Raw genomic sequence first — 15,242 nt, 5'->3', positions numbered from 1 at the left:
AGCAGTTAGTCATGCTGTGACAAAGTGGAAGGTCGGGCTGCACATTTCTGGAGGGGTCACTGAGTCTTCCGGGGACTGGACTCAGAGACAGCTGGCTAGCGGGCACCAAGTGGGCCTGCGGCGCATCTGGTGGAGGTCTGTTTTGTTAGCCATCACACCGCCATGATGGTCCCTGGGTCTCCAAAGGAGCCTATCTTGGTTATCTCCTGTGCAGTGCTGGCTGCTGCTTTGTTTCTTCCTGTCTGGTTCCTTCCTCTCTGAGAACTGGAGACATCATCAAATTTGGAGGGAGGCTGATGTGGATTTAGATTACAGCCCACCCCCTTGCTACCTTTTGCAAAGTTGGTCTCTCCTTGGTCTTCCAGTCTCAATCTCTGTGACACTGGGGCAGGGGTGGGGGCACTGCCACTATCTGATGTGGTTCTCGTGACTCTTAACTGCAGCTTGAGAGTTTAGCACATGAGGAACGGATGCTCAGTACATGTGGGCCTTCTAGGTCCTCACTTTACCCAGCCCACTCCTATTTGCTCCACCTTCTGCTAGATCAGTCACCCAACATGAGTCCCCCCACCCCAGGGCGTGTCACTTCCTCCTCTGCAGCCTCTAGAGCTGTACACAAAGGCTGCTGCTACTGCCACCACCCGAGGAAGGGCTGCTCCGAAAGCACCTGTGAGTACCACCAGGGCACCAGCCCACCCTCCTCTCCTCACCCAGGCCCACTTGTTCACCACCTCTTGAGAAGAAGGCTGTGAACCCGTTTCTGCTGCTATCTCCTCTGGTATCACAGCTTCCTGCTGCTCATCCCTTAGTTTCCCTAGTGGAGTCGGAGGGAGGGAAGGAGATGGACTGAGATGTTGCCCCTGACTGCTAAGCCTTGCAGCTTGATGCTTTTTCCAGAGCCCAGGATGCTTCCCACTTGGCACCTTGGCTGCAGACTCCGCATTCCAGGGCTGCGGAAGCTTGTCTCACCAAGACTTAGTGCTGTCACAGCATAGGTACAATCACAACTTAGTTATGGATTGGGGCCGTAGTTCACTGACTGGCCTAGCTCGAGGGAGGTCCTGGCTTCATAGTTCACTGGGAAACTTGAGTGAACTTGATCCCTTGCAACCTAAAAACTTCTTTACCTAGATTCATTCATAAGGAATCCTAACGGGCAAAGCATACCTATGATCGAGAGTCATTATGGGATGTAACGAATGACAGGCTGAGTCCAGGGATGGAATGAGAATTATTTGGTCAGGCCTGAGCATGGTGACTCACGCCTTTAATCCTAGCACTCAGAGGCAGAGACAGGCAGATCTCTATTAGTTCAAAGCCAGCTGGTCTACAGAGCAAGTTCCAGGACATCAAGGACTAACTATATAGAAAAACTTTGTCTCAAAAAAAAAAATTCTTTTTCATCCAGGAGGCTTGAGATGCCTTAATCCATGGATCCCCTCCTGTGCTGTGGGTATCCTTGGCTCATTGCTGGGGACTTCAGTCTCTCTTTGCAAGGAGGGTGCTGAGGTAGAAAGTTCTTCCCATCTCTGATTAGGAATAAAGAGAAAAAGAACTGAGAAGCAGAGAAAACAGCAAAGTGGTATAAAGAATAATAATAAGCCGGCCGGTGATGGCTCACGCCTTTAATCCCAGCACTCGGGAAGCAGAGGCAGGTGGATCTCTGAGTTTGAGGACAGCCTGGTCTACAGAGTGGGTTCCAGGATATCTAGGACTGTTACACAGAAAAACCCTATCTTGAAAAATCAATAATAATAATAATAGTAATAACAATAATAGCAATAGCAAGGGGAGAGATAGACGCAGGTGGCAAGGTACAGGGATCACCAAGGAAGGAAGACTGGGACAATTGAGAAGGTTAGGGGAGGCCATGAATGAGTTCAGAGCCCCCTTTAGGAGAGATGAGTGGACTTGAGTTCTCTCTTGGGAACAGGGGGTAGAAGCCGAACCCCATCTATGAGATGAGTCAAACTAAGCTTGGTGCTGCTGAGTCTCAAGCCTCTCTGACCACAGCACAGAAAGCATGCAAGTCTGAGGTTTCGCTGAGGCTGAACCTGGGGTCAGCCTCTCCCTGAGAGCAGAAGCTCTGTAATGTACTACACCTACCTGAGGTCACATGGGGTTGTGCACAGGATGGGGTGTTCAACGGCTCAGTACCCCACCCTTCCCCAGATCCCCTTAGAATGTTGGTACCTGTGTCTTAACCCTGGCTGAGAATGTGGATGCTTTCTGCCAGGCTCTTGCAGATGCAGGTAACCATGGGAACACATAGCACAATCCCGAGGGAATTTATGCTGTCAACACCTAACAATGTTACAAATAAATGATGGCTGCCTGGTGATACTATATACCTTCTAGAGGGCTCCGAGAGAGCCATCGGTACTTAAGTAACATGAGTGCGGTGGTTTTCATGTGTTGCCATACTAGGCAATTAGAAGTTTCTGAGATTGGAGAGACGGACGGTTCACTGGTTAAGAGCACTTTCAGAAGACCCGGATTTGATTCCCAGCATCCACATACTGGTTAACAATCATCTATGAGTCCGGTTTCCAGGGAACTGATGCCCTCTTCTGCCTTCCCAGGGCATAAGCATACATGTAGTGCAAAGATATATATGTAGGAAAATACACATAAAATAAAAAGAATAAATCCAATAAAAATTGAAATAAAGATAAAAAGAAGCTATTAAGATTTTATGTGGAATTGAGAATTGCAATGAGAGATTGAATATGCTAGGCAAAGCTGAGCTTTGAGCCACATCCCTTGGACCAGAAATCATTGAATGTGATGCCCATCACTGCAGGACTGATCAACTGCCACTTAGTTTACCCATACAATGCAAATTGATATGGAAATTCTTTATTTTAAATTAAATTAAGAATTTTGAGACAGGCGGAGTGGTGGTGGCACATGTCTTTAATCCCAGCACTTGGGAGGCAGAGGCAGGTGGATCTCTGAGTTTGAGGCCAGCCTGGTCTACAGAATGAGCTCCAGGACAGCCTGGGCTACACAGAGAAACGCTGTCTTTAAAAAAAAAAAAGCAAAAAACCCAAAAAGAAACCAGAAAGCCTTATTTGGGGCCAGAGAAACGGTTCAGTGATTAACAGCTTTCAGGGAACCTGGGTTCGATTTTCCAACACCCACATGGCATATTGCAACCATCTGTAACTCTGGTTCAAGGGGATTTGATGTTCTTTTCTAACTTCTGCAAGCACCAGGCACACACATGGTGCACAGGTACACGTGCAGGCAAAACATCCATACACATAAAATAAACATTAAAAAAATCTGTTTTCGGTTATCTTTGTACACGATGGAGGTCTCCATTCTTTCGGCGTGTGGCGATCTAGCCATCCCGGCACTGGTTCTCCTGTTAAATGGTTTGACGCAGTTTGCCATAATGGATGGGCTTGCTTCTTTCCTTCATTCCTTCCCCCCTTCCTTTTGTCGTTCTCCTTCTCATCCTCTCTTCCTTAAAGGCAGGCTCTCTAAGAAGCCTCCACTGACCTGGAAACTTCTCATATAAACCAGGATGACCTTGAGCTCCTGGAGATCCACCTGCCTCGCCTCCTGAGTGCCAGCACACCTGGACCTGCGGCCTCAGCTCTAGTCCATTAATTAATATTCCTAGTTTTATGTCACTACTGCATCACTTTGATTAATGTGGCTTTGTTTATTTATTTCGTTTTTGCAGGACAGAGTTTCTCTGTGTAGCCCTGACTATTCTGAAGATTGCTCTGTAGACCAGATAAACTTTTTGAGATAGGGTCTCATGTAGTCTAGGCTGGCCTGGACCCCTGTTCTCCTGCCTCTGCATGCAATGCTGGGATGTCAGGCACACACTGCCAAATCTAACATTTTTATTTTTGAATCACAGTAATAGATTGCCTGATCAATTTTTACTTATTTTTTGGTTTTTTTGAAGCAGGGTTTCTCTATGTAGCTTTGGAGCATGTACTGGAACTTGCTCCATAGGCCACCTGGCCTCGAACTCACAGAGATCCTCATGGCTCTACTTCCCAAGTTCTGGGATTAAAAGTGTGTGCCACCACCACCTGACCTCAATATTTATTTTTTTTTAATTAGAAAAAAATAGTTGGGGCTGGAGAGATGACTCGGGGGTTGAGAGCACTGATTGTTCTTCCAGAGGTCCTGAGTTCAATTTCCAGCAACCACATGGTGGTTCACAGCCATCTGTAATGAGATCTGGTGCCCTCTTCTAGCCTGCAGGCATACATGCAGACAGAATACTGTATAATATATAAATAAATCTAAAAAAAGAAAGAAAGAAAGAAAGAAAGGAAGAAAGAAAAGAAATTGTTTTCAAGACAGGCTTTCTCTGTGTCACTCTGACTGTCCTGGCGCTCACTCTGTAGACCAGGCTGACTTCAATCTCAACAGAGATCCGCCTGCCACTGCCTCCCTACTGCTGGGATTGCCAACACCACCCAGCAGGCCTGTTCAATTTCTAAAACTAACTAACTAACTAAGTAATTAGTGTAACCTAGGATGTCACCCATAGACACACTTTCTACCACTGAACTACACTTCCAGTCACAGAACATTTTACTGGGTATGGCAACTCACACCTGTAATCCTAGCACCTGAGAGGGAAAAGCAGAGTTGTCTTGCATTCAAGCCCATCCTGAGCTATCCAGTGAGGCTCAGGTCAGCCAGGTCCTGTCTCCAGAACACCAAAGCCAAAGCCACAGTAGAAAGATGACTGGAGAGCTAGCATAGTAAGTAAAGATGCCTGCAGTGGAGCCTGACCATCACTTGACCCTCACAGTCCTCCGGTCTCTGCCACAGGCTGTGCCGTGGGCATGCTTCCCACTACCTGCTAAACAAATAAGTGTAAAACACAAAACAAGGCTGGGCGGTGGTGGCACATGCCTTTAAACCCAGCACTCGGGAGGCAGAGGCGGGAGGGTCTCTGTTGAGATCAAGGCCAGCCTGGTCTACAATGTAAGTTCCAGTACAGCCAGGACTGTTTCACAGAGAAACCCTGTCCCCCAAAACAAAAACAACAACAACAAAAACACAAAACAAAACTAAACTAAAAATATCAGGCTGGAGAGCTGGCTCATTGGTCAAAAGCACTTGCTCTTCTCAAGGACTTTGGTTCCCATGGCAGCTCCCCACTATCTATAAGTTCAGTTCAAGGCGATCTGATGCTCTCTTCGGCCCTCCAAGGGCACCAGGGACACACACAGTGCACAGATATAATAATAAAATAAAATAGAAATTCCAACATCAACGAGACTTTCTTCTACCCCCCTTCCTCTGGCTACTGTGTCCACTGTGTGAGACCACCCTCCCCTGACCACACTCCCTCATTCTGCTCCCCTTTCCCCTTATTTCCACTCTCCATTTGCTTATTCAGACCTCAAGGCCGTCAGAGTATTTCCTCAGCTCTTCCACTTTATAGAGGCGGACACTGAGGGATCTGAATGGAATCGAGTCTGGTGATTCCTGTTTGCTTCGCTGCAGCACAGCACATTGGTGAAGAGCTCCTGACTTCCAGAGGCCCTCGCCCTCCTTCTTCCCTCCTTCCCTCCCTCCCTCCTTCCCTCCCTCCTTCCCTCCCTCCCTCCCTTCCTCCTTCCTTTTTTCTTTCCTTCCTTCCTTCCTTCCTTCCTTCCTTCCTTCCTTCCTTCCTTCCTTCCTTCCTTCCTTCCTTCCAAAGATCAGGCTGGCATCAAACTCACAGAGATCTCTCTGCCTCTGCCTCCCAAGTGTTACTACTTCTGGCTTTTTAAAAAAAAAATGTGTATGTATGTGTCTGTGTGTGTGGGTGTGCGCACACGAGTGCAGGTGCTTATGGAGGCCAGAGGTGTCCGACGCCCTGAAAATGGAGTTACAGGTTGCTGAAATCCGCCTGAAGTAGGATGGAAACAGCGCTTGAGCTCTCTAGAAAAATTGTGTATTCTGTCCTCACCCCCATTTTTAAAAAGATTTTATTTAGTTTCATTTTATGATTCTAGGTGTTCTTACTGTATGTATGCCTGTGCACCACATGTGTGCCCGGTGCTTTTGGAGGCCAAAGAGTGTGTCGGATCCCCTGGAACGGGAGGTACAGAAAGTTGTGAGCTGCATGCCATGTGGGCCTGGGAATAGAACCCAGGATGGGAGGGCATCCTCCTAAGGAGTACCCAGTGCCCTGAACCACTGAGTTGTCTCTGTCGCTCTGTCCACCCTGGGCACCTCAAGTCTAACAGAGGAGCACAGGTCTGAGACCCCTTCCCTGCTTTGGCACTGTCACCCCACCATTTTGAAAAAGCTGCTGAATCCATAGGGGGATGTGAAACTCTGAGGAGAGATGTGGAGCTGAGGTGAAGTCCAACAGGGCAACCACAAGCCAAGTCCTCCCTGAGAACTCACGCATGTGTCTGTCTTCCTATACAGACCATGGTGGATTCACCCGCTGCGCTCATTTTCCTGCTGGTTCTGTGTGGAGGTGAGAGCGAGTCAGAGATCAAGATCACCTCTGCAAAGGGGGCCGCAGAATGGGAGCACGCTGGCCTGTCTCAGCCGGGATCCTGCCAGCCAGCTCCTTCCTGCCAGAAGTGTATCCTCTCACATCCCAGCTGTGCATGGTGCAAGCAGTTGGTAAGGAGGTGTTCATGACTCTTGAACCATGTGTGTGTGTGTGTGCAGCCTGTAATACGTGTGTGTTGTGTGGCACAGTGGTGGAACTTTCTGGATATACTCTGCAGTCTCACGGGTGATTGGATTTGGGCACAGTGTACTCCAGTGTGGATGTGACTCATGTGTATGTCAGCTTCTGTACATATATGAAAGAACCTCTGACCCATGAGCTCAGAGGAGAACGCCCTGTGAGAATTCATGCTTATGTATGTATTGGCCAGCTAAGTGTTCTGCGACAAAATGTCATTGACTGAATGCCTTTAAAAATAATAATTATTATTATTATTGTACAGTATCCTGCCTGCAGACCAGAAGAGGGCACCAGATCTCATTATGGATGGTTGTGAGCCATCATGTGATTGCTAGGAACTGAACTTAGGACCTCTGGAAGAACAACTCTTAACTGCTGAGCCTAACTCCAGCCCTAACTAAATGTCCTAAATAAGAGAAACATATTTCTTGTGATTTGAGAGACTGGGGCATTAAAAAAACAAAACAAAACAAAAAAGAACTAAACACAGGTTTGAGATAGCGATGCATGCCTTTAATTTCAGCACTTGCAAAAACAGAAGTAGGTGGATATTTGCGAGTTCAAAACCAGCCTGGTCTAGGAGAGTTCTAGTTCAGTCAAGGCTACACAGTAAGACTCTGTCTCAGGAAGTAAATAAATAAACATGGAAATCTGGAGAGAGAATCCAGTTCACAGCAACAAGTGCATGATGGGGCTTCTGAGTCCGTCTCAGGGCGTGTATTGTGCAGATTGCTATGTTCCAGCTGCAACCTGGCCTGAAGAATGAAGTAAGTCAAGGTTTCCGAAAACCTGTGGGCTTAAGGTGGGAGGAAGTCGGTGGGAGCAAAGGATGCTGGGAAGTGTGTATTTCTTGCTGGTCAAACAAAGCTGCTCTTTGCTGATGCCTTAAAGAGGAGCTTTAGAGGCTCAGGAGCAACAGTGTCTCTCACAGGAAGATGGGGGTTAGATCAGTGCAGGCTTTGGTGAGAGGTAGGGCCTACTCAATAGGTAGCCATGTTTACAGCGGACAGAGCCTAAGAAACTAGTGATAGTGAAGCTGGGAGACATAGACGCTATCGAGGCAGGGAAGCAGAGGTCCTAGGCAGTGGCTTGAGAGATGAGGCTCTTAGGACAGCGGCTGGTCTGTGTCTGCCTCCTCCAATCCTGAGACTAGGGACTGGCACCCATGCCCACTGAGAAGCCACCCTAACCATTTCCTTCCCCTGTGGCTTCCCAGTCAGTGCAGGGTACCAGACATCGTGTGTGTGTGTGTGTGTGTGTGTGTGTTCGCGTGCATGCCTTTTTCTATTTCTATCCTGCAGAAACTGGGTGTGACTGACACCCTTCCCATCTGATTTTGGGGAACTTGAACTACCAAGTCCTGTTTCTGTAGCCTTGAGGTCTCTGAGATCTCAACAGGAAGTCAGTGGTTCAAAGGAGAGGAGATAGATGGGCGCCTGTGGGAAAGGGGAGTTGAGGGGAGAGACTGGGAGGGGGATAGACATGGGGGAGGAAGCTGCTACAGGAAGTGGGGAGCTGGGGGAAGAAGAAAGAACTGTGTTCCACAGTGGCTGTAGAGGTAAGTGTGTGGTGAGAATAAATCAGGGCTCAGGGAAGCTGGCTGAGAATAGAACAGAGTGGACAGGTGATTGCAAGGGGCAGTGTTTTCAGGGTGGTGTTAGTAGTCGAACTGAGGGGCTGTGGGTGCTGGGGTTCCAATGCACCTCCTTCTGTGGCTCAGAACTTTACCGCCTCCGGAGAGGCAGAGTCACGGCGTTGCGCGCAGCGAGAGGAGTTGCTGGCCCGCGGGTGCCCCGTGCAGGAGCTGGAGGAGCCGCACGGCCACCAGGAGGTGCTGGAGGACAAGCCGCTCAGCCAGGGAGACCGCGGCGAGGGGGCCACCCAGCTGGCACCCCAGCGGATCCGAGTCACGCTGCGACCAGGTGGGTCTTGGATGGCGCATGGTGATGGAAGTCTGGGCTGGGCCTCGAATGCACCGGGCTCCTGAGTCAAGCCTCTCCTTTCTCTATCAGGGGAGCCACAGAAACTCCGGGTCCGCTTCCTGCGAGCTGCGGGATATCCGGTGGACCTGTACTACCTTATGGATCTGAGCTACTCAATGAAGGACGACTTGGAACGTGTGCGCCAGCTCGGGCACGCCCTGCTGGTCAGGTTGCAGGAGGTCACCCATTCTGTGCGCATAGGTGAGCGTGCATTCACTACCCTACCAGCCCTGGTCGCTGCCTTTAGCTTCCGCCATCGCCTTATACTGTCACAGAGTTTAACTTGATCAGGCTTTTGGATCTTGACATTTCTCCCAAGAGACACTCATTGAGGTTTAAGCTTGAGGGAATTTCGGACTGAACAGTAGGAGGACCCCTTGCTGTACGGAGGGCTAGCTGAGGTTTAGAATCTAAGAGACGTTCAGACAGCAGCCAACCTGGACAGGACATTGTCCTGACGCTACTGTCTCAACCCAGTGTCTTTTAGACAACCTAGATGCAGTGTTCCCATTTCGCAGTCTGTAATGATTGTTTTTTTTATTCCCTTTGCTCAAAAGCTCACCCTGTGTTGCCACCTCTTGCTCTACACCCTTGACCTTAGCCTCCAGGAACTGGTTTGCCCCTGTTGGGTCCTCCTCTTCATCTCCTCCATCTGCGCCTCCTTGAGCTGATGGTGCCACAGTTTTGCCTTTGCCAGGTTCTGGGTCCCTGCCTTTTAGGTGTGTCCTCCTGTCTGAGTATTTAGCAGGATCTTCACTACTGCCGGTGCCTTGTGACCTTTGGCTTCTTACTCCCAGGTTTTGGCTCCTTTGTGGACAAAACAGTGCTGCCTTTTGTCAGCACAGTGCCCTCCAAGCTTCACCACCCGTGCCCCAACCGGCTGGAGCGCTGTCAGCCACCCTTCAGCTTTCACCATGTGCTGTCCCTCACTGGGGACGCTCAAGCCTTTGAGAGAGAGGTGGGGCGCCAGAATGTCTCTGGCAACCTGGACTCACCTGAAGGCGGCTTTGATGCCATTTTGCAGGCTGCCCTCTGCCAGGTGAGGAAACGGGGTGGGGATCTGAGAGGCAGGAGCTGTCTGGGCCTGGGACTGTGAGGGGACACTCACAGATGTCTGCACAGCAACCTCAGCAGTCATCTGGGTAGTTTACTTACCTTGAGGAAGAGGCACTTTTCCTAATTCACAAGAGGGCCTCCACTAACTGCAGACTTGTTTGGGGAGGGGGTTCTGAGAGCTTGGAGCAGGGAATCAGAGAAGGGAGAAGGACAAACAAGTACCATGCCCAGGTATCCAGGTTGCCTCCTTCCCCCTTAGGAGCAGATTGGCTGGAGAAATGTGTCCCGACTTCTGGTGTTCACGTCAGACGATACATTCCACACAGCTGGGGATGGGAAACTGGGTGGCATTTTCATGCCCAGTGATGGGCGCTGCCATCTGGACAGCAATGGTGTCTACGTGCACAGTGCAGAGTTTGTGAGTCCTCCCTTGCCCGAGCCCTCCTCCTCATCTGGGCAGCATCTCTTCTCTCCTTACTGGAGAGTATCCCTAGCTGCCCCGACAAGAAACCCGTGTCATTTGCGCCTACCTCCGTGGTCTGCCCATCCATCCCTCAGGGCTCCTCCACTGGTAGAACTGGGTCCTGTCTTTTTGTTGTTTGTTTTGTTTTGTCTGAAAGAGTGGCACACCAAAGGGAGACTTGAGCTATAGTCACGGTCCCCTTCCCTACCTCAGGACTACCCCTCTGTGGGGCAAGTAGCCCAGGCCCTCACTGCAGCGAACATCCAGCCGATATTTGCCGTTACCGGCACAACACTGCCTGTTTACCAGGTGAGGGCTCCTGGTAAAGACCTCCCAGCCCATTCCGCCCCCACCCCCACCCCAAGCCTTCCCACACAACTCTCTCCAGACCCCGGAACCTGGCTCTCCTAGAGCTTCATCCACTCTCCCGCCCCGCCCCCTTCCTTGCAGGAGCTGAGTCAGCTGATCCCCAAGTCTGCTGTTGGAGAGCTGAGCGAGGACTCCAGCAACGTGGTGCAGCTCATCATGGATGCTTATGATGTGAGCGGAGAGTGGCAGGGCGGGGCGAGGGAGGGGTCCTCAGGTGGCATGTCACTTTGAGTTCTACCCAGTCACAGCTCCTACTTATGGTTTGCACATGGCTGCCTTTAGCAGTTCATAAACTCACATTCATAAATATATTTAAATTTTTGCCATATTAAGGATTGAGTCTTAAAGCCTTCCTTGTGCCAGGCACACACTCTGTCCCCGAGCTACACCCCTTCCTGAGCCATAACTCTGTCCCTATTGTATTGTGGAAGTAGATCCAGGGAGGACTAAAGCTAAAGATTGCCCTGTGCTTGCCTAAATTTGTAATAATTCAGAAACAGAATTTCATGGATCTTGAATGTTTCTTGGCTTAAATCTCATTTCTTCTCTAGACTCTCTAGACCTTTTCCTATTTTTAAAAAGACTTATTTATTTATTATGTATGCAGTGTTTTATTATATATATAGTATTCTAGCTGCATGCATGCTGGCACCAGACCTCATTACAGATGGTTGTGAGCCACCATGTGGTTGCTGGGAATTGAACTCAGGACCTCTGGAAGAGAAGCCAGTGCTCTTAACCTCTGAGCCATCTCTCTCCAGCCTTTTTTTTTTTTTTTTTTTTTTTTTTTTTTTAAATACAGGGTCTCTCTGGGTGTCCTGGCTATCCTGGGTCTCCTGTGTAAGCCAGACTGGCCTTGATCTCAGACAAATCCACCAGCCTTGGCTTCCCCAGTGCTGGGATTAAAGATGTGTAACATCATGCCTGACTGTAGCAAGGGCCTTATTATCTGAATGTGGTGTCATGTGCCTGTAATTGCACACCTGGGTGGCAGAAGGATCAGGGATTTTCAAGGTCAGTTTAGGCTACAGAAGACTCTTTCTCAATAACAACAAGGATGTCCTCAATCTTGGTGCAATGATTGGAGCTGTATAACCTAGTGGCTGCTTGCTTAGCCTACTAGATTCAATTCAAACCACTCCCTATCAAAGACATTTTTTTGTATATTTGGTATTTTACCTACATGTATGCCTGTATGTGGGATTCCTTGCACAGACAGTTGTGAGTTACAGACAGTTGTGAGCCACCATGTAGGTGCTAGGGATTGAACCAGGATCCTTTGGAAAAATAACCAGTGCTCTTGACCGCTGAGCCATCTCTCCAGTCCCCAAAGACAAATCTCTTAACCATGGTGAAAAATCTTGAAACAGTGCTGGCCATCCCAGAGTAAACATGCTGGGAAAAGTCTGCCTGTTAGACCTTACACACAGGCTGTGTGTCCTGGCTCGGGTCATTGCACAGGCTGCTCTGCTCTAGCTGAGGCCTCTGGCTCCTGGGTATTCCAGGATGGTCCTTCTTTCAGAAATGACTTCTAACTGGGAGGATGGGAGGAGCCTCAGGGTGCAAGAAAGCCAGATAAAAGCAGAACTCTGAGCGAATAAGAGGGTAGAAAGTGGGGTATGGGGGGGGGCTGCCATCACATGACCTCCTCCCCCTTCCTTTCCACAGAGCCTGTCATCCACCGTGACTCTTGAACACTCTCCTCTCCCTCCTGGAGTCAACATTTCTTTTGAATCTCACTGCAGGGGTTCTGAAAACAGGGAGGGTGAGACTGGGAACCGGGGACAGTGCAGTAACATCCGAGTCAACCAGACGGTAAGAGTCAGTCAGCAGGGGGCGCTACATAAACGTGGGAAACAGGTAGGGCAATTTATGGGGCAGCCATGGAGAGGGGATAGCCTTCCACTCATCTTTAACTCACTGCATGATCAGCGGGCTTAGCAGGTGTGTGTGTACACGAGGGTGTGTTTAGCTTGGGAGGGGTATGCACACAAGAGGGTGCATAGCTTTGTCTGGTCCTATCTTCAGGTAGACTTCTGGGTCACTCTTCAAGTCACTCAGTGTCTCCCAGAGCCCCACCTCTTACGGCTCTGGGCCCTCGGCTTCTCAGAGGAGTTAACTGTGGAGCTACACACACTGTGTGACTGTAACTGTAGTGACGTCCAGCCCCACGCTCCCTACTGCAGTGATGGCCAGGGAGACCTGCAGTGCGGGATATGCAGGTGAGGGGTGGCTTCCTGTGCTCTCAGCTCCCACGACTCTCTCCTTGTAGTCTCCCTCCTTTGCTTTCTGCCTCTTGGAATGTACCAGACACCCCAGGACTCCACCTGAGCATCATGCCTTGAAGAAACTTCCTACATATGCCAAGGTTTTCACCTTGACCAGAATCCTTCCACTCTTGCCTCCCTCCACCCTTGGTTCGCTACTCTAACCTAGTCTTGTTCCAGCTGCTCTGTCTCCGTCTCCCTTGAGAACACAGGCCCAGAGCAGTGGTTCTCAACCTTCCTAATGCTGTGACCCAAGACAGGTACCTTTGGAGTCTGTCCTGGAACTCCCTCTGTAGACCAGGCTGGCCTCGAACTCATAGAGATCAGCCTGTCTCTGCCTCCCAAGTGCTGGGATTAAAGGCATGTGCCACCACTGTCCAGCATGCTGTGACGATTAATAGTTCCTCATACTATGGTGACCCCAACCATAAATTATTTTTGTTGCTATTTCACAACTGTAATTTTGCCACTGTTATGAATCATAAATATCTGTATTTTCCCATGGTCTAAAGTAACCCTTGTGAAAGGCTTGAGCCTTAAAGTTCGCGGCCCACAAGTTGAGAACCACTGGCCCAGAGCTGGTCAAACTCTGACCCATCTCTCTCTCTGCCTTCCTTTCCCAGCTGTGCCCCTGGCCGCCTTGGTCAGCTCTGTGAATGCTCTGAGGCTGAACTGTCGTCCCCAGATCTGGAATCTGGTTGCCGGGCCCCCAATGGGACAGGGCCCCTATGCAGCGGGAAGGGACGGTGCCAGTGTGGACGCTGCAGCTGCAGTGGGCAGAGCTCTGGGCGTCTGTGCGAGTGTGATGATGCCAGCTGTGAGCGACATGAGGGCATCCTCTGTGGAGGTACTTGGAGTCTACAGGATGTGCCCGGCGGTCGAGATGTTGGGCCAACTGTGTGAGTGGTGATCACCTTGTGTATGACTCGTCCTCAGGCTTTGGACACTGCCAGTGTGGAGTGTGTCACTGTCACGCCAACCGCACGGGCAGAGCATGTGAGTGCAGTGAGAACGTGGACAGCTGTGTCAGTCCCAAAGGAGGGCTCTGCAGCGGGCATGGGCACTGCAGGTGCAACCGTTGCCAGTGCCAGGATGGCTACTACGGGGCTCTGTGTGACCAGTGCCTAGGCTGCAAGTCACCATGTGAGCGGTACAGGTGAGGCCTTAGGTCTTTATCTTGGGAGCTGGGGCACAGTGTGTTCTTCTTGAGGGTGTGGGTGGAGGGCTAGGAGGTAACAGCTGCCCAGATGGGAACTCATTGGCATTCACTGGACAGGGATTGTGCAGAGTGTGGGGCCTTTGGCTCTGGTCCCCTGGCAGCCAACTGCAGTATGGCCTGTGCTGGTGTGAATGTGACAGTGGCCTTGGCTCCTAATTTGGATGATGGCTGGTGCAAAGAAAGGACACTAGACAACCAGCTGTTCTTCTTCCTGGTGGAGAATGTGGCTGGAGGAGTCATACTGAGAGTGAGACCCCAAGAGAGTAAGTAGGCGGAACCTCAGACCTGGGGATGTGCATGAAGGTAAGGGCATTGGGTTTAAAGCAGAGCTGCAAACCTACAGCCAAGGCCCCAGGAAAGGGGACCCTGGGCTCTGGTGGGTCCTATGTACAGTGACAGGGTTGGGGAGACTGGACACCCTTTGGGTAACTATGGGTCAGCTCTTATACCTTGACCCCACCAGAAGGAGCAGATCACACCCGGGCCATCATACTGGGCTGCATAGGTGGCATTGTGGCAGTGGGACTAGGGTTAGTCCTGGCTTATCGACTCTCTGTGGAAATCTATGATCGCCGTGAGTACAGCCGCTTTGAGAAGGAGAGACAGCAGCTCAACTGGAAGCAGGTGAGGCCAGGTCCTATTGCCACGGTCTCCCCCATTAAAGTCCCTCCCGCAGCATAACTAGGCCTTCTAGGATCTGACTTAAGTTCCAGGTTGGCCTCACAGGACTAGGCAATGGGGAGAGCCTGATATTTTCTTTACAGTTTGCAATGTTTTCCGACAGGACAGCAATCCTCTCTACAAAAGTGCCGTCACAACCACTATCAACCCCCGCTTCCAAGAGACAAATGGTTCTGGTCCCTCTCTCTGACCCAGGCAGCAGACTCATTTAGGACTCTTGTCTTGGCAGACAGTGGGAGACAGCAAAGCAGGGTCATCAGTTTTTCCAGTGACCTTCAGAGGGCTGCTTCCCACTGCTGCAACCAATCCCTCCACATCATGAAGGGTTTGCCCACAATAAAGTCTTGCCTCAGACTACAGCCTCCACTTTGCTTCACCTCAAGACAAGAAAAGCAAACTGCTTAGCCTAGGTCTCAGGTTACTAGAGGACAAGTGTGTGCTTCTGTTGTGTGACCTGGGAACACCTGGGCCAGTGGAATCTCAGGGGATGCTGATATTGGAGATACCCACCAACTTCTCCTTACAT

At 50.2% G+C, this 15,242-nt stretch overlaps 1 protein-coding gene across 2 annotated transcripts; it reads left to right on the top strand.

The window, feature by feature from the left end:
- The first annotated feature begins 565 nt into the window (after nt 1-565).
- On the top strand, nt 566-15,070 carry Itgb7 (integrin subunit beta 7). 2 transcript variants are annotated; one of them, XM_087899335.1, is made up of 16 exons: nt 605-669; nt 5,985-6,073; nt 6,406-6,609; nt 8,400-8,601; nt 8,692-8,862; nt 9,459-9,700; nt 9,977-10,135; nt 10,394-10,489; nt 10,631-10,720; nt 12,218-12,364; nt 12,578-12,771; nt 13,440-13,663; nt 13,753-13,972; nt 14,093-14,298; nt 14,499-14,659; nt 14,820-15,070. In XM_087899335.1, exons 2-16 carry the CDS (start codon nt 6,002-6,004, stop codon nt 14,904-14,906), a joined length of 2,475 nt encoding a protein of 824 aa, XP_087755461.1. In that variant the 5' UTR covers nt 605-669; nt 5,985-6,001; the 3' UTR covers nt 14,907-15,070. The 2 variants fall into 2 exon arrangements, with proteins under 2 accessions (XP_087755462.1, XP_087755461.1); XM_087899336.1 differs by lacking the exon at nt 5,985-6,073 and having other exon boundaries at nt 566-669.
- The last annotated feature ends 172 nt before the right edge of the window (nt 15,071-15,242 follow it).

This window comes from Myodes glareolus, chromosome 19, assembly GCF_982192425.1.
Source record: "Myodes glareolus chromosome 19, mMyoGla1.1, whole genome shotgun sequence".
Classification (NCBI taxonomy): Eukaryota; Metazoa; Chordata; class Mammalia; order Rodentia; family Cricetidae; genus Myodes; species Myodes glareolus.
The sequence above is the reverse complement of the archived record's forward strand: the minus strand, read 5'-3'. Positions and strand labels throughout refer to the sequence as shown.